Source organism: Macrosteles quadrilineatus, unplaced genomic scaffold (genome assembly GCF_028750875.1).
Source record: "Macrosteles quadrilineatus isolate MER2022 unplaced genomic scaffold, UCM_ALF_1.0 Scaffold_3__2_contigs__length_128488019, whole genome shotgun sequence".
NCBI lineage: Eukaryota > Metazoa > Arthropoda > Insecta > Hemiptera > Cicadellidae > Macrosteles > Macrosteles quadrilineatus.
In genome coordinates this window covers 60,441,126-60,465,617 of record NW_026542596.1, presented here as the reverse complement: position 1 = coordinate 60,465,617, position 24,492 = coordinate 60,441,126, and the positions used below count along the sequence as shown (strand labels likewise).

Genomic DNA, 24,492 nt, shown 5'->3' with positions numbered 1-24,492 from the left:
CACGAGTATAACTGCAATATACGCCAACCACGTGCGATGGAACTCTGATAGTATTACAATAATTTAGCTTGTATGAAAAGGGCATTAGTGTTGTACACAAGTAGGTAATGTGCCAAGGACCTATCATGGCCATAATAACATTTTTATTTTTATGTCTGTACCTCAGTTTTTGGGTGTGGCTACGGGAGGCGAATATTGATATCCAAGGCAACCTGAAGAAAATTCCATTTTCACGTTTCTCAAGTTCTTTCAATTTTAAACTTGAAAAAAGAAAAAATATATATTTTGTAAAATTTAGTACAATTATTTACCATCTGCTTAGCACCAATTATAGAAACTGTATTTGTATGACTTGCGTATTACACTGTAGTTTCAAATGTACCATTTTATTGTTTTAATTTCCGTGGTCGTAATGTTCGTGTTTAAGGTGGTTCGTAAAAGGGTGGATAAAAGCTACTATACACATGAAATTCGTTGGAATCTAGTACTATATCCACAGTTAGGGAAATTGTGACACATGGATAGTTTTTTTTAGTTAATTTTTTATGGCTTTATTTTACATTTGCGTTGATTTCCTTTCAGCACTTTTGCCCCTAAATTCTTTAATTTTTCTGTACGCTTTGTGAACACGTATGTTTATTGTTAACAAGTTTTTGCACTGGTGAAAAGATAAGATAGATCACTTCAGAGAGTAGCATCAAATCATTGTGTCATACTCTCTCAAAGCTATACTGTCTCTAACAAGGTCCTTCCAATTTAGAGGCTGATCAACAAGTAGTAATAAACACCCTTTGATCTCTCACGTCATTAGAAGATTAAACCGTCTGTTCATCAGTCGATACACCAATTTGTAATAGACTACTGTCGATGCACCTTTACTGCAAAACAGGATTTCAAATGGTTCTTAATAGGATTTGTACATTTATTTGAGTTTGCGGCAAACGTAAACTTAATTGAGAAATCAATCAGCCATAGAGAAACATACAATATCATTGATACAAAAAAAATAACTATCGATAGAGTTAAGGATTTAACTATTCATAAACGTAAGTAAAATTGCAATAAACCGTTTTTAAACTAGCCGTTTCAGTTCGTAGAACTGTAAAGATTCACTTAACAGCATTGTTTTAGTTAATAACACGAGTAACGGACCAAGGCAACTCTAAATAAACCGGACCAGGAGGTTCAAGAAGTAGAGAAGAAGTAAAATTGTCATGCTTCGAACTTCAACTAAGCAGCTGTTTACTAATGTAACTGTAAATGATCGGAGCAATTAGTGGTGTGTACAACTAGTCGTTGCATCACTATCAGTGGCAATGAGAGGATTTAAACGAAAACATAACCTCTTTTAGTAGATATTGTTAGTAATTAAACACGTTCGTAGTGTACGCACTCATGTAGATAGTCTTAACGACACTCGTAGACACTATCTTTACGCAATCATTGCGTAAACTACTATTCTTGTAAGAGGTTGTAAGAGGTTAAAAACACAATTCTCAAAGGCCTTGTATTTATACAGTAAAGGCAAATGAACTTTGGGACAGAGAAAATCTAATCAGGCTTTACCTTCCCCAGGGAACAAAAAATACTATTCTGCTGTGAATTTAAATGCCATCTTATTTATTTGTGTATGTTACACTCGTAGTTTTGTATTCCATTTAATTTGATGTTATGCATTCAGTTTTATAAATTAAGATGATGTTCGGTGATGTCATATCAGTACTGTATTTAGGTATAACTATTCTGAACCCCTATCAAGCCATCAAGTAAATCTTACATGACAAATATTAAAGCAGTGGAAAAGAAACCGAACCAAGAGGTTTAATTAATTGCAGTTAATAAAATGACTTTCTTCTTTATTCCACACATATCTTGGGTTTACACGTTTACCCCCAACAAGGTGAGTTAATTAAGATTAATAAAATAACAACTCTGCCAATATTAAGTGAGTTTAACACTTTTGAAAGTTACTTTAGGTCAAACACATATAGTGTTATTTTTAATGCAATTAGTCTTTAATAATACACGTCGGGTTGTGAGAAAACTATCCTATACTCTTATATGAGCAATATTTGTATGTATGCTTGACAAATCTCCCGAAAACTGCTTCGACTGTATACTGATGTGCAATTGAAAATACTGTATACTGATGTGCAATTGAAAATACTGTATACTGATGTGCAATTGAAAATACTGTATACTAATGTGCAATTGAAAATACTGTATACTAATGTGCAACTGAAAATACTGTATACTAATGTGCAACTGAAAATACTGTATACTGATGTGCAATTGAAAATACTGTATACTGATGTGCTACTAAAAAACACTGTATACTGATGTGCAATTGAAAATACTGTATACTGATGTGCAACTAAATATAATGTATACCCATGTGCAACTGAAAAAACTGTATTCTAATGTGCAACTGAAAATACTGTATACTGATATGCAACTGAAAATACTGCATACTGATGTGCAATAAATACAGGGACTGAATAATAAGTACACTTAATCGGTTGAACAAATTTTAATGCAATAGGTTTTTCACAGTAAAAGGCACTATTCTACTCATCTGCTTTATTTTCCGAAAATTTCTTTTGTATTCCATCTTTGACTGCGTTTAGAGCAGCTTCCTGGGCTTTTTCTACTACGTAACCGGCAGCGTAACTGGCACCTTCCTGAGTTTTTTGTACTGCGTAACCCGCAGCTTCCTGAGTTTTGCCTACTCCGTAATTAATAATTCTGTATCCAACTACTGCCCCAGCAATTGGTGGAAATACATATGCTGCCGTCAAACCCAGGTTAGCAATTCCAGCAGCTTTCACGAAACCACCAGCCAAATCCATAACACCTTTTCCTTCTGAAACCACAATACAATATAAAATGTAATGTTATCAATATCACTTCCATTGATAAATTCATGCGCTACCTAGGCCTATACGTTTTTATAAAGGCCGCACGAGGTGAGCCCTCACATTTTTACTTTCTCCCCACTTACATAGTATATGGAGAAGGTATTGTTTTCTTCGAAATTTTTGAGTTTGAGTTTTGGGTGTAAATATACGTTTTGAGTAGTCCTGAGCCTAAAGATTTGTTGTGTGTGTGTGTGTGCGTGTGTGTGTGTGTGTGTGCGTGTGTGTGTGTGTGGGTGTGTGTTTGTTGGTGTAAGGGCGATAGCGGACACTAGGGATTGTATAATCTTATTTTTTAGCAGATGCTCGACTAATTTATATGAACACTAACAGAATACCCGTCCTTCGTACGGAGTTGGGGTAGAAGAATAAAATGCTTACCTACTGTACTTGTGCTTTGCGTTGGCAATGGGAGAGGACATGGTTTGAATGAATTTGGTACTTTTAAATTTGCTGTATGATATCGTAAAACACATCTACTACAGACATGATGTTCTACCACTACACCCAAACAAAAAAAGTAAATTATCGAATTTGCACACAATATCAAAAGATTATTTATAAATTAAACACATCAACTTAACTGTAAACGATCCTACTTTGACAGTTCTCATTGTGTATCACAGCTTTATGTCGCTGCGTGGTTTAAATTAACTAACTGTTAATGCAATAATTCATAAATAAAAAACTGTTTTAAAACAAAACGTTTTTTAATGCACTAGAAAAAAGAAAATAATTTATAAATATGTGGAGAGTATAAATACTTGTAAGATTTAAAACGAAAAACGTGGGGTGCATGCAATAGATAACTTACAATTACCTTCACCTATTGAACTAAAGTATTATTATCAATGTTGCATGCACCCCACGTTTTTCGTTTTAATCTTACAAGTATTTATACTCTCCACATATTTATAAACTACTAGCTGTACCCGCGGGCTTCGCCCCGTTTAACTTCATAAGCATTCGCATGGCTCATTCACGTCCTGGTTGAAGTTCGTTCGCTACGCTCACTCACCTTTAGGTTGGAGCCCGTTCGCTGCGCTCACTTGCCTTCAGGTTAGCTCGTTCGCTACGCTAACTCGCCTCCAGGTTGAAGTTCGTTCGCTACACTCACTCACCTTTTGGTTGCAAATTAGCTGTTGTCATAAATAACAAAAAATAATAGTGCTGCACCCTGTTGGTAATCCTTGTAACTTTTATGCTATTGAACATCATAGAACAGAACCAACTTGTTTAATTGAAACAGCTGTTAAGATTCATTAATTCCTTTTAAATATGAAAAATCATAAGATTAACATGGGGAACTACAGAGCCACTGCGGCGGAGCCCGAAAGGGTTTTTGAGATAAGAATATGCTTTAATGTTAATCGGAAATGTGAGCTATCATCATGCCAAATTTCAGCCCAATCCGTCCAGTAGTTTATGCGTGATTAAGCAACACACACACACACACACAAACATACACACAAACTCACAAACTTTCAGATTTATAATATTAGTAAGATTTTCTACTTTTTAGTTTTTAATGTGTGTGGATGTTAAATATATTTCAATCATCTATATCAGATTAAGACAGAGGCATGTGGGAAATCTACGGTTTATTTAAGTTTCTTTTCATATAATTATGTATTAGATTGAATGTATGGCCTACCTACTAAACTATAAATATAGCGATCTATTTAATTTATTGTTTACTTTATGGGATCTATATAAATAAAATTACAGTTTTGTCTGTACATTGCTTAGAATCATGCAGTTTTTGGTTATTTTTACGTTTCATAGCCTAAGAAAGCCGAAACGAGTCTTATCTCAATTTCTGTCTGTATATCTGTCTGTCCATTCTGTGACTCTGTCTGTAACGCCAAATTGTCATTTTACGTGGCCTACTCCTAGGAAACTAGAGTACCGATCAAGGTTCTAATCATTTTTCTGTATTTACTGGATTGGTGAGAGTGTCTTGGGCCATAAAAACATGGCCTCGCTTCTTTGAAAAGAAAATAACAAACCATCAAAAACCCAATTTTGTTTGATTTTTGTCAAATTTTCTCCCGCATGTTTCCTATTACATTTTATGACCTAACGATCAGCTGTTTGGATTAGTTCTCACTTCTAGCTGTCACTGATATGTTTACATTAAAAGTTGTTTACAAATACCGCAACCATTTCCGATCAAGTTTTGTTAGCAGTTAGCACATCCAAACCAAGTGAGATTAGAAACGTTGTGCCTTACTTAACCTGTTTAATTAATCGCAAGTGCAACGAGTGTTCTTGAGTTTTTATAGCCGGGGAAAATACCGTGAATCAGTGTTGTATTAGTTAGTGCTGGGAAACTAATTTTTTTTCAATCGTCGTCACCAATGCTTACAAAAAGGTTTCCGCACTCATTTATGGCCATTCAAGGAAAGTTGTGTAAAGTGCAAAGTAATAAATCACAACTGCAGTGGGTGATCGTGGATGTTGCTGCGATTTTGGAAGAACTTTGAGCCGTGACTTGTCCACCAAGCGTCCCACCAATGTCACGCCTCAGTGTTTTTTGTATAGTACGAGTACTGGCTTTGCGCCGGAACTCAGTCGGTTTGGGTCGGGCAGCAATCCTGCAACCCAGAGTCAATGTCCGCCTTCTGTCACATTTTCACCAGAAGGCCGGCGATTGTCAATTTGTAAAGACTTGGGTATCTTCGATGAATATCAGTGTTAATCTTTCAATGTCACTGTTAATTTTGTTCATCCGTTCTTCGTAGACTCTAGTCATGGTTTAAGTGTTTTGCCAGACGTCAGATGAGTAAGTTGATTGATTATTTTTGATTTGTTTAGGTTAGAAAGTTTCTGAATTAGTCTTGGCTTTCAGCCACATGTTGTGCAGACTTTGAGTGGGTTTTGGCTAGTGAAAAACAAGTATTAAGCACCTTCTGTGCATTGGTATTACTTTTATTTACCAATTACTTGTTTTTCAAGGCGCTAGACCCATTTCTGAGGCTGGAATTGAACAGAGTTTTGTTGGGCCTTTGGCCAAGTTTTGTGTGGTCAGACCACAAGTTTTCCTGGTTAGTTTAGTAGTTTTTGTTGTTGTCAAGTTTTCAAAGCTTTCCCCGAGACTCTAGGCCAGATATTACCCAAGAAAACTGCTTTTGAAACTCACTTTTGTGCGGGCTATGGTCCGTTTTGTTCTTTGTCCCTGTTAACTTATTATTAGGCCTAAGGCCTAGTTTGTGCTCAAATTTTGTTTTGTTATTGTGGCCTACAACTTGTTTAATGTAAATTTTGTCCCTTTGTCCCCTGTAAAAGTGTTTTTTGTTATTTGTATTGTAGGCCATGTCACTCAGCCTAATTTTTTTTAGTTAAGTAATGGCACCTCCTGGGGGCCAAGCTCGGTCATAATTAGTTAGTTTTAGTGCTCTTACATGTCCCCTGCAAGTTTGAATTAGTTTGATTGATAAATGACCGAGTTATAAGGTTTTTAGTTTAGCGCAATTCTGTTTTCTGAGTGACCGTAGGTAACTGACCCCCTACCTGGCCTCAGGCTAGTTGGTAGGCATGGGTTTGTCTTTTAAAAGCTGCGGGCACTTGTGCCACAGCTTTTAAAAGCAGTTTGAGCAAATTTGGTTGGTAATCACCGGAGTTATTACCGGTTTTACCTGAAAATGCACCTCCAGCCAAAGAATTTTTAATATTTTGTGTAAACTGTTTTTTGAAGTATTTATTGTAGTATTTATGTAATTGTTTTGTGTTTTACTAGTGTATATTACCCTTCTGGACCCTAAATTCATATTTTTTATTGTCAACTTAAATTTTTATGAAAAATGTCTGTAAGAATGTGTTGTTAAAGTTTGTTAAATTTAAAAGTCTATTTATTGTTATGTTTTAGAGCTCTATTGAACTGAACTAAATTATTTCTAGTCATTTTACATTTTCTAATTTTAAAGACAGTTTTTAAATGAAAGCCTATATTTAAAGGAAGAAAATTTTTTTATAAATCTCTTTTTCAACAAGTTTGGTCAATGATGAGTGGTGCGGAAATCATGTTCTTTTTGGATTTATTGATGGAAGAGCTTGGTAGGCCTAATGTTATCAAGTTTATATGGACTTTTATTAGTTAGGCTTGGAATGTGTTCAAAGGGTCCCAGATGTGAGGCTTCACCTGCCGCTGTCCTCGGAGAGGTTCGCCCGGAGGGGCACTACATCTTCTACCTCCTTGGGCTGCCAACGGCCCAGCATCTCCGGGGACCACTATGCCTCCATCTTCCAGTATGGACCACTAAGCCACCCACCGCCTGCCACCGTCAAGGAATCTTGTGCCACTTTTCCGCAAGTTATACTGTAGAATATCTAAATTATGAACATTTTTAAAGGACTGTTTTTAAGGGGCCCCAAAATGATTGATTATCCATTCTAGTATTTCATAGGAACTGTTATTTATTTGATTGTTATTTATTTTTATAGTATCCAAATTTTTATTTATTGCTTGTTAATTTATTTAAAGTTTAATATAACCGTACAATCCTATTTAATTATTGTTAGGCCTAACATCCACAGTTACCACTAAATTTGTAAGTTCAGGAGGGTAAAGTTTTGAGGAAGCTTAAAGTATTTAAATATTTTTGATAAAATAATTCTTTGGATGGCTGCTTTGTTGTTTATTGTTGATTGTTTTTATTGTTGAATTTTGAGATTAATTATAGGCTTTGTTGACAACTGTTTGTTTTGTTTTTGATATTCACCCACGGCCTTTCACTTTTGTTAGGGATGTGGGGCGGCCACTCGCACTGTCACTATGGGGGGCATGCTTCCAATAGTTGTTCGTCTGGGGGCGGTGCGAGGGGTCGGCTCAACTTTCTGATTTCACTGTGATCGTAACAGAGGTTTAACTTACAGATGTAGCTAAACTCGCTTTTCCTAAGTGTCATTTTTGTTTCTACTTACTTACATTTCGACAACGATATCGGTACATTTTTTCTACTTAGGAAGTAAAACTACAAACGTCCAAAACCCCAGATTTGTGAGTTTTCCTTCACATTTCCTCCGAATGTTTGCTAGATATATGTATCGATTATCATTAGAGATTACGTAATATTTTATAAGAAACCTTTGTTTGGATAAAGGTGGTTTCTTCAAACTGTTATTAATATGTTAACATTAAAAGTTGCTTACAAATAATGCTATTAATGGGAAATAACTTTGATTTTCGAAAACTTAAAAAAAATAAAACCAAGTGAGATTATAATAACTACGGTACTGCACCACATCAAGTGAACGTTTTTTTGAGAAAACCATGGGGAGTTTTTAAAGCCTGTGGATTTATTTATTTATATATTTGCCAACGGATTAACACAAATAATACAGGTTGATTACATGGACAGTTTGAATTGTTCTTAAGTACTATAGTTCTTTTCATAAATGTAAACGTTGGTTTATGGTACTGCTACTTTTCCTTAGAACCGGTGGTAGCAGTAAGAATCATTTTTACGTACAAACACATCACTATTTACAACTATAGTTATCGTTAGTGCTGCACCTTATTTTTTATTAAATTTAATTGATGTCTTACTGTATAGTTTTTGCGTTTTCTGTCTGGACTCCAAAATATTAGTTTATCCTATGAAAATGATCAAATATTAGTGAAAGATTTTTTTAGCAAACCATCATAATTTTTTATAGCTTGGCGTTGTTAACGTATAAATGTTTTGTAGAATGTGTATTTATTTACTTATTTATTTATTTGCCAAAGGATTTACACCAATTTTACAGTTTGAAAAATCCATTATCATAAAATTTGATGACAATATCAACACTTTCAAATAATTATTTTGTTTGTAGACTACTTTGCTTTGGTTAAAGCGTAGCAAATCCCTTAATTCAATTCTGTATTTGTGTGTGTATGTCTGTTGGTAACGCATTAATGTCTTTATTTCTCAGTGTTTCGTGGAAAAGACAAGATCACCTTTGTTAATGAAAATTTCAACCCGAATAAAGTGTGCAGTAGTGAGGCTGAGGTGGTATTTTCAGTGTGAAAAGTAACTTTCAATTACAGGCCTACCTTAGGGCTATGCTTCATATATCTATAAAGCAAGTCCTTTTATCATTAGATATAATATATGGACTAACACGATCGGGTGACATTTAATTGCGAAGCATTCGTTTTGGCTTTGAAACTGTCAGATATTGTATTTGCGAAGATTTATAAGTATTTCTATACAGTAGTAGTTTTAACAGCATATCTGGAAAAATGCACACTAAATATGCAAACCAACTCCTGTTCTGAATATAAGGTTTCAACTTACTACAAGATTCCCGTACGTAGAACGGGCAAACAGCTAGTACTTAATAAATAACAATTTACATTATTAACAAACACAATTATATCTGCAATCAGATTGTTTATCTTTATTTTGAAATGTTTGTTTGTATAAAGAATCTCTTGGGAGCATAATCAAGGCCCCACTAGAAAAAACTTTTTCTAGTGGGGCCTTGGCATAACCTGTACGCTGCCAAACGCTCCTCTTAACTAACCTCTGCTCTTCCAACGGTCAAATTTAAGTATTAACAGCTGACTTAAATTAATTGATATATTTACATTCTTTCAAAATGTAAACGTGGAAAATTTTGAAGCCGATGGGGCGTAGCCCAAGGGAAATGTGAGAATTAAATGATATAATATTGCATTGTCATCCATTTGTGAGCTATGTTTCAAGTTTCAAGTCTCTAGCTGATCAGGAGGTTACTATAAAATTTATTGGAAAATTTGTACCGGACGAGAAAGCGAGCTAATAAAAACGTTTTAATAATAAAAACGTTTTAAAAATAGCTTATTCTCTATGGTAAATTCACTAAAATGAATAGTGCTGCGCCCTGTTGGTAAATCTTATAACATTTTAATGATATTGAATATCATAGAACTAAGTTGTGTAGTTGAAACAACTGACAAAATTCTTTAATAATTCTTTACGACTAAAACAATTACGTACGTCATTAAAGAAATTTGGTTTTTCTTTTCCCAGTTCGCTTGGCTCTTCTACCCGACCGATTTTCATAATTGAGGTTTCAAATTGAAGGCATGCACCCAAAAATTCACATCAAGCATCGGCATATGTTTACCTACTGTACTGTGTTTTATTTTCAAATTCTTGCTTAAATTTAAGATGTATTTCACTAGTTATTATTATATAATCATACATACTTTGGTCTAAGAACCTTCAGTGAAATACCGACTTTCATTTAAGCTATTCGTTATTCAAATCGGACGAGTTTCAAGCATACGCAAGGTAAACAACCAACATAAAAATTATGTTTTATAAGGCCTTTTTTTTTCTATGATTAAAAATTAATAGCTCCAATATTGTTTATGTTTTTGATATTCAGACTCAAAATAATCAGTAAATTATAGGCTTTAATTTTAGCTATTGATCGTTTGAATCAGTTAAGCTCAATTTACTCAATGAAAAAACATAATTTGGATTATTTCTCGGATCTTGTATTTATTTTAACGCTGCGGAGCAGCATGGGTCCTCTAGTATTATTTATATATTCTTAGCTTTACTGTACTTTCGCTAACGGTTTTTTTCTGGGTTGTGTCTAGAATCGTGAGGGAATCAAGAATATCGTTGGAGTTGGGTTTTGCTTTAGGTGTTTGGATACCTTTGTTGTAGTTCACCGTTAAGGTCCGATAATCCTGCGCTATACTCACGGTCACAGTGATGAACACTCAGGAAAATCATATGCTCAAATATTTTGTTATAGTAGAGTTATGTCTAAAACAGTTTGGTTACTTACCAATCGATCGATAGGGAGGACGTGTCTCGTCATTCTTGAGTGGAAGGTCATTTGGTGCACCTTTGGTTTCGTAAGAACCCTGAAAAATTAGAAAGTCTCTAGTATACAAATTGTTTAAGTAACGGTTCTGTACGAACGTTGTACTCTTTGTACATTTATTACACACCATGACTCTAATAGAGGGGCATCACGTGTGCAGTATCATACAAAATCAGCTATTTAAGTATTTTTTATATATTTTATCCAGGGGGTGACTGCGCTCTTTAATGTGTAGAAGCACCCTGACGGTTATAATATGACATCAGTAAACATGCAAGAGAAAACAAATAAGAAAACAATACTTTCGTGCATTTTACCAGATACTCAAGTCGTTTTCGAGATATAAACATTTTAAAACAATATTATGGACAAAAACAATTTCAAGGTGTGAAAAAATTTCAAAATATCTGGACTTTGAAAATTTTCGTGGTAACTGTTATTTGTACCCCTATTAAAATATTGTAAATGTGTTTTCCAATTTTTTTGATTTTTTATTTATGTTGTATTCTTGTTTATAATCAAAAGTTGATACCCAAGTAATGTGCCAGAATTTTAACCGTCTTGCCTTATCTCAAGCCATTTTCGAGATACGGTATAAATATTTATATCAATAAAGCAGTGCCACACCAGTAGTGCATGGAGATTGGAACCTTTGCCAACACCGACATTATATTACAGTGCATTGACATACAAATGAAACTGTTGAATTTATTTAATAAATGGTACCTATATAAAATAATGTTTAAAAATTGGCAAGATTAAAGACGAATTAGATGGTCATATGTAAATATTATGGTTTAAGCCCATACACACGCCATATATATGTGGGTGGTTTGTATTCTTATGTTCCTTTAAAATTGTTAGAAGGACACAAGTAAGCCTTAGAGGTTAAGAAAGTGAATGGAGTAAACGGTGCTATTGTTAAACATCTCCTTGGACACTAACATTATTTAAACTATCTTGCAACTGGGCAAGATTACTATGATGCTGTCACAAGAATTAAATCTACAGACCACCACCTTAAAACCTTAACTATGAATAAAAAAGTAATATCTTTAGATGATGAGAAGAGGTTTATTCTTGAAGATTGCATCAATTCAATACTCTTGTTCTTGGTCAGTATTTGCCATTATTCTTTAGACTTTCCTTGTCTATTATGAAAAAGCCATATTTAGTTTTATCCCAACATCAGTGGATAAGATTTATAAATTGGTTAAATTAAACATCAATAGCAACATAATTGTTATATACACATGTTTTGAAATTTAAATCGTCCTGCTTGGATAATATTAGGAAATTTACATTATCACGTAAATGTTTGTGTAGTTTGCTGCAAGATTGACCCAAGTAAAAACAGTAAATATTTTTATGTCGACCCATTGAAAAAATTGTGTAATATTCAGACTATTCATGTCGTCAAATACAACAACTGACTGTGACTGTGATGGGAATTTTTGTGTACTTCATCACACAAATTTTACACAATTTTCACAAATGTCACACAAATTGTGAATGTCACTATGAATGTGATGTGAATTTGTGTGTACTTCGTTCGTCACACACGTTTTCAAAAAAATTTTTAATAAATTTCACACAATTTGTGTAACATTATAAACAATAATAGCCTACAACATAAAAAAATCTAAAAATTTAACATTATTTTATATGGGTACAAATAACAGTTACCATGAAAATTTCAAAGTCCAGACTTTTTGACATTTTTCCACACCTCGAAATTTATTGATTTAAAATGTTTATACTGTATCTCGAAAATGGCTTGAGATAAGGCAAAACGGTTAAAATTCTGGCACATTACTTGGGTATCAACTTTTTATTATAAACAAGAATACGACATAAAAATTAAAAAAAATAGGAAAACAAATTTACAATATTTTAATATGGGTGCAAATAACAATTACCTCGAAAATTTTCAAATTCCAGATATTTTGACATTTTTCCACACCTTGATAAATTTAGTTTTAGTCCATAATAAGATTGTTTGAAAATGCTTATATCTCGAAAACGGCTTGAGATACGGCAAAACGGTCGAAATTCTGGTACACTATGTGGGTGTCAACTTTTGATTATAAACAATATTACAACATAAAAAATCTAAAAAACTAAAAGGAAAACATTATTTCATATGGGTATGTGGGTATATGAGGTCATATGGGTATATGAGTAATGCAAAAAAGTTGGGTTTAGAAAATATATGGAGATTGGAAATAATTTATGGAGTTGGACATTTGTATAGGGATGTATAGGTAAAGATCAGGATTTTTTTAAAGTGGATAAAAATGATTCCCATGTTATTTTTATGGGAAAACGCCTAAAGTGGCTTATCTTTCTTGTATCACCACTACTAGAAGCGAACACAAGGGCAGACAAAAAAATTACCGATACAAATTAATACATTAAGGTTTTCCAACCACGATGAATAAATAGAACCTTAAAGTGTAGATTTTTGACCTTTGTCATCATGTTAAACTAGCTTGGTGAAATAATTAGACACGCTGCAGTAAGAAAAAAATTAAATCTGAAAAATTGTTTTTGCTTTCCATTTTACTGGTTTTAAACGGTTTTACTTAAGCTACTTTAGTCAAAACTACCATTATAAATGCTATTATAAAATATACCATCCAATAATTCAACCCGTACAACTGAAAAAATTGTATTGGCTTCACAACAACACACTCCAGTCAGAACTACCGATATAAATCCTAATATAAGTTATACCATCCAATAATTCAACCCGTACAACTGTATGGACCATAAATTTGAGGATTAATCAAGAATCAAGGGTTGTGAGGAGAAACTGATTATTAAAAAAAAAAAAACAAAGAACCAAGAAAAATATCTAGTCTGGTAAAAGGTGAAGAAGGCTGGAAATCAGAAAAACAGAGAATAAATTTACCCAGATCTTTTAGCTCAGACTTAAACTATAAGGCCGAGATGGACAAGACGTGTATGGAGGTAGCATACTACTTCCATTATTAAAATATGGAGAAACACAGCATAAAACAGTATATCGCTTGACACTCCGAGGCTGAAATAAGAACTAAAGAGCTAAATTATATTGAAACACTTGGACAACACTTGAAGTAGCGAAGAATAGAGAAGAATGAAGGGTCGCCGTTCTGCTTTTGTTTCATCTAATGTTAGGTAAGGTAAGCCATAATCTATCGATATAAATTAAAATTTAAACATTAACTATAAGATTAAACTGTAAGATTATGGAGTGTCCAAAAAAAAAAAAAATTAATTCAGTACACATAAATCAATGACAAAAGGAAAATTATGGATAGGTAGTAATAATTTCAATTCATCCCAAGATTTCATTAACAGTAAAAAGTTTTCCTTTTTTTCACATTTAATCTTCTATGAACAACTTTTCTTTTTCTCTAACTATCTAAATTCGTATTAAAATTTAAACTACAAGATTATGGAGTGTCTAAAAAAATATTAATTTAGTACATATAAATTAATGACAAAAGAAAAATTATAGGAAACTTAAATATATGGATGTAATATTTACCAAGATCAAAATGAAAGAAGAAACTAGAACCAAACGAATCATTTTGGTTGGTGGCTCCAAGACTTGTACACTAGTAAATGTTTTAAATTTTAGGTTGAAAGTTTTTACCAATTTGCGCACAAACACTTGTGTTTAATCAAACTAATCATTTTATCATTTATTAACTGTCATGTTAATTGCTGTTCTGTAATTTGCAAGCAGCATGGCTGCTTAAACTATAACTTTTAGACTTTTCGTACAAAAATAAATTTAACAAATAAAGATGTAAAAACATGTTTGTTGATTTCACTTTAATTTTACTAATACAAATTACAAAAGTAAATGAAAATATCCTATTAATCAATCAAACTGATCTGTTAATTACTGTTCAACCATTAGAAAAATATGTCAGTTTCAACTGCCTGACTCTCTTAAATTTTTTATAAAAATTAAATTTAAAAAGTGAAGTAAAAACATAGAATACTAGCCATTGTCCGTCGGCTTTGTCTGACATACCGGTACTGTACTTTTTGGGGTTTTTAAAACCATAAGCTAATTGAAGTTTTGACTTCGCTACGGAACTACTTCCTCTATAGTATCCATCATCTATTTCCTTTCACTTATAACTAGTAGCTCGCTTATTCTGATCGTAACGGGATGACTGAGCGTAAGCGTAACAATGGGCGAATCCACCTGGCACATACCCGGCACATATTAATGGGCGAGTCCACCCGACACATATTAATGGGCGAGTCCACCCGCACTTACCGGTGTCACTGGTGAACACGATGCTATTTGTATGAGCAAATCCACCATATCTCAGTTAACAAATTCAATCATAACTTCTTGCCCATTAACCGAAGTAATTGGAAAAAATTGTGGTGGATTTCCAACAATTATAGGTAGGGTGTAAATCCAGTTGCGTCCAGACGTCTATGAGGAAGGACACTTTTCAGTGAACCGGTCATCTGCCAGTCTCAGGCCGCAACCTGATATGTATCTACCAATTAGGTTAACTGTGCTAAACTTGTATTCAATTCGTTCACATTAATTTATAAATTTACTTCGTTATTGTTATTTATAAACTATTATGGTGTTTACGTGTGGGCAGTGTAGAGGTGACGTTGTGCAGAGTGACCTGTCAGTGAAATGCGTTGAGTGCAAGACGGGATATCATCCAGCGTAGGAAGTGCGATGTCTAGAATAGACAATTTGACTGCATAACACATTCAACAACAAAGTCTCTTCTTTGGAGCAAACCCAGTCAGCTTTACAGGAACGCTGCAGTGAGTTGGAAAAAGCAAACGACAAGGTTAGGTTATGTTAGAATAGGACATTTCTGTCCTGATCTAAACAATTTTGCCGCACAGTTATGTTTGATCTCATCGAAAACACGACGCAGCAATTCGGTGCGTCCTACACCCGCTAATCGGGAATGTGAGCTATCACCATACCAAATTTCAGCCCAATCCAACGAATTAATAATGCGTGATTGAACTTCAAACAAACAAAAAAACGCTCAAACTTTCACATTAATAATATTAGTAAGACATGAAATAATGAATCGAGTATTCTCGTAAGAAATTAACTACCCACACAAACATTTTTTTTCCATTGACTACTATAAAAAGCATATTTATTTTCTCGTTTACATTTAACACAAAACATTATTAAAACAATTCAGTTATGGTTGTAGTTTATTATGCACAATGTTTTTGCTCTATTATTCATGTTTACGAATGTTTAGAGGATCAAACTGTAAAAACTAAATGATTTGTATGAAATTTATCATTCCTAGCAGGGTGCTGCTACGTTCCCACGTTAACACTTAGGATGAGTATTTTTTGTTTACTACAGATTTGGTTTAAATAAATTTGTACTATGATTGACATTAAATATTATCTAAGAAAACCTAACCCGAGGCAAGCAAAATCTTATAAAATAGAAGCTTTTGGTCCTTTAAAGAGAAAACAATTTTGTTCAACAATTCGCTGCTCTTCATTCTTTGTTCCAGGCAATGGAACGCCATTAACACAAATTACCGAAACCTTTTTCGGAACCATTGTCTAAAATACCTCACATATTGACCAGGTATAAGTATATATCCTACTATATAGTTATACCTATCTTTACTGCACGTTGAGATAAAACATGAATGTATTTAAATACAAATAACCACATTATGTATTACTTTTATCTGTTATGTATTTCCTACATACACATTACATACACATATACATACACATACATTACATACACATACATTACATACACATACACATACATACACATTTCCTACATACACATTATGTATTTCCTACTTTATCTGTATGAAAATCAATTGTTGAAAAATTGCCCCCAAAAGCCAAAAATATTCATTAATTTTATTCAACAATAATAATCATGGCAAATAATTGTATTAAAAATATTTAAATTTAATTAGGAATAAAATTAGTGGCTAATAAGAAATACTCTACAACTAACAATAATAACAATACTAATAAATACAATAATATATTTAAAATGAAATATACAAGTGGTCATAAATATTAAAAATAATATTATAAATATTATTATATATCTCGTACTAAATTCTAGTAAAACCAAATTAATGGAATTTTATAACAGAAAGAAGGCTGAACCACCTCCGATATTGACCTAGGACGGGGTGCCCCTTGACACCTGTAGTGAAACCAAATACTTGGGCCTACACGTTACGGAGAACCATTATTGAAACACTAGCAACAGATCCCGTTGTGGTTAAATACAACGGCCTCTAGTAAAATAATGGTTGTGAAATCCATACACCACTTTACTCACTAATATTAATGCTGCAGATTAAGCACATAACATTAGAACCGCTTATTTAACATAAGGAACTCACTTTAACACAAATGCAAATTGTTAACAAAAACATTTAATCAACGAAAAATCAATTAAATAACAATATAACAATAAGCTGTTCAATTATTAACACATATTTCGTATGTTTAGATTATGCATACTGGTAAACCAATTATTGCCATCTATAAAAATTATTGGTTTTTCTTTTCTGAGTCGGGTTAAAGATCTTCTACCCGTCTGATTTTCATAATTTTGGCCTTAAACTAAAGGTATGGGCGCACAACAGATTTGCAATCAATCATCGGCATTCATTTTGACATATATTTCCAGTTATGCACAAAATGCGTCCCTGTACATTCCTTAAGGGAGTTAAATTTGTTTTTTTAGTTCGTTTGGCTCTTCTACCAGCGTGATTTTCATAATTTTGGTCTTAAAATAAAGCTATGCAAGCATATATTTGTCATCAAGCATCATTATTAATTTATCTAATGTATTACTCAACGAAAAAATAAAAATTGTATTTGTTTGATTTGTTAAAAAACCTTTAGTGAAATATCAGCTTTCATTTGAGCTATTGATTATTAAGATTCCAATCTTAATAATCCTACTTAAAGCACACTGCTGAATCACGAATCAACAATAATTATAATCGTTTAGGTAGGCTACTTATCTGCAATCAATGATATGTAACTCAAATTTTATTTATGTTATTTTATATGTCTTGGTCCTGTGATACTTCAAAGGCTTTTACTTGAGATATTGATAGTTTTAATCAGTTAAGTTAAAGATATCCTGAATCGCTCAATCAGAAAACATAAATTTTATTATATCTTGGATATGGAATTCAGTTTTATATATATTTACTCAATTCTAATTACGTTATTCTATTTGCTTTGACCTAAGAACCTTCAGTGAAATACCAGCTTCCCTTTCACTTATTGATTATTAAGATCGGGCGTACCTAAAGCACACTGCTAAATCACGAACAACCCAAGTTTTTCAAAAAATGGAGTTCTTTTATCGTCGATTTATAGTCAAACGGTCTTGCTTACAACCTCAACAGCAACTGTCAGACTTTGACGGGTTTCACTTAGTAAATAAAAACAAATCAAACTTTCATAACTATTTGCAAATCTACACGAATTAGGCTTTCCAATGACCTATTATTTAATAACATCGGTTCAGTAGAGTTGTAGATTTAATTGTACAAAATCTTTAGTTCAGTATTTTCTCACCATTATAAACTGGGAGTTGCTTAACGTTTTTTCAAATAACTTTCAAATGGTGAGGAAATCGACCAAAGTGGAAGGTAATATTCTGATAGAGAATAAAATTTCCTACAAATTACTATTATGTATTTCTGGAAAATACTCAATAAAGGCAGGCTAAAGTTGGCTACAAATATAAACTTGGAAAAAAAGGCGTTTTAAATGTAATATTGTTTATTTTTATTGTCTTACCTCAAATATGTAATAAAATCAAACTTTCATAATTATTTGCAAATCTACACGAATTAGGCTTTCCAACGACCCATTAAGTAACAAAAACGGTCGGGTAGAAGTCTAGATTTAGTTGTACAAAGTTTAACAAAAATACATCTAATTCAGTATTTTTTAACCGCTATAAATTTGGAGATCACTTAGATTATTGCCAATATCTTTTAAATGGAGAGGAAATCGACCAAAGTGGATGTGATATTCTGAAAGAGAATAAAAACTTCTACAAATAACCACTATGCACTTCTTGAAAATGCTTAATAAAGGCAGCCAAAAGCTGACTACAAATAGAAACTTGTAAACAGAAACTTGAAAAAAGCAGTTTTTAATGTATTTTTGTTATTTTTACTTTTTTACCACAAAGATTTAATAAAACCACACTTTCATAATTATTTGCAAATTTACATGAGTTGGGCTTTCCAATGACCCATTAATTAACAAAATCGGTACAGTAGAACTCTAGATTTAGTTGTACAAAGTTTAACAAAAATATCCCTAACTCTGTATTTTCTCATTACTATGAATTCGGAGGTTGCTTAGCTTTTTTGCAAATAACTTTAGAATGGTGAGGAAATCAACCAAAGTGGAAGGTGATATTCTGAAAGAGAATAAGATTTCCTACAAATTGATACCATATACTTCTTGGAAACACTCAAAAAGACAGCCAAAAGTCTCACCCAAATAAAAAGTGTGAAAAACACCGTTTTCAATGTATTTCTTATGGAAACATGTTTTTTTTTTTAATTTTTCACTATAAATCATAACAAAAACCAACTTTCATAATTATTTGCAAATCTACACGAATTAAGCTTTTCAACGACCCATTAATTAATAAAATCGGTCCAGTTATTAGTTGTACAAAGATTTTCAAAACTGAATTATATATAGAATATATTATTGGGGAACACATGTCGATGCAATAGCGCCCAGACGGTCATCTGGCACCTACCTGCTGTTTATACTACAAAAGCTGGTTGACATCGAGATTCTCGTTAAGGTCTACTATGGCTGCTTTCATAGTATAATTTAATACTAGTGTACATGTTGCTCGAAATCGAGCAATTGCAAAGAAGTAAAGTAGTTACAGTATTTAAAAACAAATAATTAACTTATTTAAAAACGAATAAAAGTCATAAATTCCGATGAGTTGAAAAGACTCAGCTCATAGATTACGTGACTAACAGTTACATATAATCAACATTTCTAGTAAATATTTGATCATTTTTCAAAAGCTGATCTGGTTTTTTAGTATATTCTACATATCTTTTTCACTTATAGCCGCATTAGGTGGTCCAGGTTGATCTTCGTCAATGATAATGTAGTCTGCATAGTACTACCCGTTGTCGCTAGTATGTTTACAAATTTCAGTAATTTTTTATAGCGATGACATTTTGTTTACATTACTTAAGAACTGCCTGATTTTCTGCATAACCTCTCTGTCATAGTTTTATTTGCTTCAATTGGCATTAATTTGGCTACCTAGTTACTGTTATAACGTAAGTTATATTTACCTGAAAAAATGCAGAATTGAAAGGCCAAATGTCGTTCAGATGGTTTTTTGTTTCCCTTAAATGTGAATAATGCAAATCCTTCAGTGAAAGTTTTTATTAAGGTTTCTTGGATGTAGTCATTTTATTTTAAAATCACTTGACTTTTATGAAAACATATATTTAATGTCCTTGCCGTACCAGTTTAATTCAGCCCTAGAGTGTTTTCCTTTGCCAATCATCATAAAGTTAAGTCAGTGTTAACTACAAAATAGTAACACTTTGGCTAACATCCCTGTTCATTGTTTGTGGGAATCTTCATATTGTAAATGCTCTTCATTATTTAGGATGATAACGATAGTAAATGGTTTTTTTAAATCTCTATTTTTTTCTACTTGGTGGTGTTCTATGACTCCTATGTTTCCATGGTAAAAAATCGGTTCTTTCAATTATTGCTCAAGAAATACAGTACCCTGTCAATTCATTTTTCTTTTTTGGTAAAATATATCAAATTGCCCAGGCTTTCCCGATTTTTTACATCGGAATAAAGTACGAATGTAAATTAAAGTAGCAAATATTTAATTTCAACCAAATCAGTAAATGTAACCTATGCGTTTCGTTGAATTGGAAAATAAATAACAGCAATTAAATTATACAGCTGATCAAAATGTAAACAATTATGTTCTTCATAAGGATAACATGGGAACTTTCAAAGCCACTGGGGCAGAGCCCAAGGGGCTTTTTCGAAAATGTAAGGCCAGTTTGCAAATCTACGCGACACGCTCTTTCCAATGAGACGTCAATGGATAAAATCGGTTAAGAAATGGCGAAGAAGTTCAACCGACAAAGTTTCATGTAGCGTATTAATTATATAGATGGTTTGGTATTTTGGGGTGGTTGTAGTGAGGCAAAACGCATCTTCGTCCTTCAAAAACGTGCAATTAGAAGAATATGTGGAGTCCATAGACAGACACACTGTAAACCTCTGTTCCAAGAACTAAATATTCCCACACTTCCGTCTCTCTTTATATTAGAATCCGCATTGCTAGTTAAGAATAATCATAATATTTTTGTAACTATGGTCCACAATTACAATACAAGAAGAGCAACAAATCCACATGTACCTCAAGTAAATTGCACCCTTGCAAGCAAGAGTCCTTACTTCAATAGTATAAAAATGTACAATAAATTGCCTCATTACATCACGCAAGAGCCTTCTATCAACAATTTCAAGAACCTGCTAAAAACATATTTAAGTCAAGCGGCCTACTACAGTGTTGATGAAATATATGTCTAGGCCATGTGCATCCCTGAAGAGGAAATGAATCCATATATAAATTAATAGCAAGAAAAGTATAACAACCTGACGACCACGTCGCTGATGCGATACCAGTGGGAATACTCCAAGTATCCAAGTAAGTATCTAAGTAACGAGTGCTTACTTACAAATTAACCCGGTGATTAAATGAAACCAAAACATTTTAATCTTTTAGCTATGTTGTGTAACCTATGACCTTGAAGTCTAAAACATTGATTTTAATTTCAGAACCTTGGATAAATATTACACTATATTGAGCAAAGCAATAACGACTCGTAGATGTTATTGCTTCTATCTCCAATCTACCTTTGTTCAGTTGATTGTATAGTAACTCAGTTATAACTAACTACGAGAGTTCCACGTGTAACTATGTTATTGCAACTTATGTTGTCACTTATAGATGAGAACCAATCGTCTCAGTATGTTGTTATGGATTCCAATATTCTGATACAATTTTGCAATTAACTTTTGTGTGCTATTAGTGTAATTAGTCTCCAAATGTTACAATGATTGATCTTGAAAATGGATTAGGTAATTCAAAGACCTAATGTCATCCGTTAGGTATGGCTTGTTTATGACCATTGTTTGTGACCATTGTTTATACATTATAAACTAATGGTTGGATAATCATCGTCAAACTATATAGATCATTTGATTCGTATTTGTCCTAGTAGCTCCATTGGTGGAGCGAGCTGGTCTAGTGGTTAGAGCACGGGACTTTCGTCCATAAGTCCTGGGTTCAAATCCCGTCAAATCACTAATGGATTTTATCTAAGTGATAATGCCGCAACCCATAGTTCTAGCCTGAAGTAATGTGAATCAATGTCTAGCGTCCTAGGAAAAAAATGGTGATTTGGCGGGATTTGAGTCTGGGACCCCAGGAACAAAAGTTCTCCGCTGAACTACCAGACCAGCTTGCTCCCCATACAGTTCTTTGTATTAAGGCCTACATCTTTTTCATCCAAAATAAAAATAATAATTAAAAAAGGTAATACATTTGTACTTGTCTATGGTATAAGGTATTTGTATAAATATTAACCAGACAGTTTTTTTTATTTCACAAATATTTGATCACATTTTATTGTGTCATAAAAAATCATTTTATTTTTTAAAGCGTTAAATAAGCATATACTATGCATTGCTATATTTTGTCTTAACTAAACTAAGGTCATTCGTACAAAACTTATAATTCAGTGCTAGTGGTGGCATTACAACACAAGTTGTATTATTTAAAACAATTTATAGCTTCACTTGGGTTATAATAGTTGGACCTCTGTTAAGTTAAGTCCACTCAATGTAGTAATTTTAATCCTTTCCAAAATGAATTTAGAATAGAATCATTGAATTTGTTTGAAAAATCTGATTCAATTTAGTAGACCCATTGACCGTGGAAGTAAAAAAATCACCTCTCATCTGAATCTGTTACTATCTATTCAAATCAATTCCCTCGCGTTTCTTGTTGGGCTGGAAATGCTGTAAATCTGGGTATACCAATGATGACAACCTATTTACCTAAGTAGCTTGTTTTGGATGTTTTCCGTTTTAATAATGTATATCTAAACATGAATATGAATGTCTTACTATTATATTTTAACCAACCCACCATGTTAAACCTCCCTATCCCAAGCCTGGTGTAAACCAAGATGTATGGAGTAAAAGTTGAGTAAATGGAGTAAAAATCTTTTACTCCATACATCTTGGATGTAAACAACTTCTTTACTTCACGAGTGAAATAAAGTTTCAAAAACTCACTAGTGAAGTAATTAAACCCATTTAATAGCTATTTACATTACAAGTGTTGTAAGAGCGTTTTTACATCACGCAGGTGAATGTTGTGCAACGAGCGGAAGCGAGTTGCATAATTCACCTAAGAGATGTAAACACGCTCTTGCGCAACGTGTAACGTACAAGATTTTACCTGACCCGACAATATACATGGGTTTACGTACAATATTTTTCATTATCCATTTCACTCATCGTCTAACAGAAACGTTCTTTTACAAACAAAAGTTAGGTTAGGACAATACTTTAAAGCATAACAATAACATTCAAGCGCACAGCTGATTTCTAGCGATGAACGTCGATGCCTCCATAGAGGTATATTTTTTTAAGTTAAGCACTCAATGTTATTTAAATGGGTTTCATTACATCACCGAGTGAGTTTTTTTCAACTTTACATCACTCGAGAAGTAAGGAAGTTGTATACATCACGCTTGGGATAGGGAAGTTTAACATGGCGGGTTAGGTAAATAACATTAAGTGCTCAACTTAAAAAAAACCTTTATGCGGCCTACACACTACACGTGCATTGCACGCCGTGCCATTTTTTATATTGGCACGACGTGCTTTGCACGGCACATTTTGCCCACACACTTGATCTTCAGTGTAGCCTGCAACGTGCTAAATTACTTCGTCTGTTCGTACAAATGAAATGCAGAACACACACATGTTTTAAGAACATTGGACATGATTAATTGATTAATCATTAAAAATAGACACAAGGCAGCAGCACTAAGCCACCTTAGGCCAGGGACACACTTACCGGTGAAACCGCCGAACGCCGGATCCGGCGGCGCCGGAGCAAGTTGAGATACACAGGAAGGCATGGGGCAGGCCACACTTCTCCGGTTCGGCGAATCTGCCGATCCGGCGGGAAAATGCTCCGGCGAAACCGCCGGATATTCTCTACCTCGCCGGACCGCCGGATCGGCGGTTTCGCCGGAGCAGTGGGTAGCGGGGCATTGTGCCTTATGGAGATGAACACACTTACCGGCGAAACAGCCGGACTGCCACTGCCCCCACTCCTCAGTCGTGGTTCAACCCTCGAGGGTAGTGATTTTTTATGATTTTTATGCAGTGCCCAAGTGGTGTATTTAGTTTTGTTTTGCTATTTAGTTAATTTATTTTTTATCTTTAGTCTGTTTATCATTTTAGTATGTTTATCTGTATATCATCATGGTAGATGTTGATATGGATTTACTTATTAGTTTGGTTCATGAGAAACCAGAACTTTGTGATAAGTCTTTGGAAATTTACAAAGACAAAAACAAAACGAGGATGGGGACAGCAGCACCTGGCGACAAATTTGTGCCGCACTGAATCCAACCTC

At 33.6% G+C, this 24,492-nt stretch overlaps 1 protein-coding gene and 1 long non-coding RNA gene across 2 annotated transcripts; one reads left to right on the top strand and one right to left on the bottom strand.

The window, feature by feature from the left end:
- Positions 1-2,515: 2,515 nt before the first annotated feature.
- LOC128989900 (uncharacterized) lies at positions 2,516-14,376 on the bottom strand. The gene is made up of 3 exons (XM_054412026.1): positions 14,260-14,376; positions 10,686-10,764; positions 2,516-2,863 (listed from the first exon to the last, which is right to left on the bottom strand). Exons 1-3 carry the CDS (start codon positions 14,299-14,301, stop codon positions 2,568-2,570), a joined length of 417 nt encoding a protein of 138 aa, XP_054268001.1. The 5' UTR covers positions 14,302-14,376; the 3' UTR covers positions 2,516-2,567.
- LOC128989901 (uncharacterized) lies at positions 5,411-7,610 on the top strand. Its single transcript, XR_008490472.1, has 2 exons — positions 5,411-5,700; positions 7,035-7,610. It is a non-coding gene; the product is annotated as an uncharacterized LOC128989901 (long non-coding RNA).
- Positions 14,377-24,492: the final 10,116 nt, after the last annotated feature.

What these genes read in the sequence shown, in the direction of transcription:
- LOC128989900 (XM_054412026.1), bottom strand. Translation starts at nt 14,301, where the DNA reads ATGATTCGTTTGGTTCTAGTTTCTTCTTTCATTTTGATCTTG. An exon ending in CTTCTTTCATTTTGATCTTG is followed by an intron (nt 10,765 to 14,259) that starts GTAAATATTACA and finishes CTAATTTTTCAG; the next exon opens with GGTTCTTACGAAACCAAAGG. An exon ending in TCCTCCCTATCGATCGATTG is followed by an intron (nt 2,864 to 10,685) that starts GTAAGTAACCAA and finishes TTGTGGTTTCAG; the next exon opens with AAGGAAAAGGTGTTATGGAT.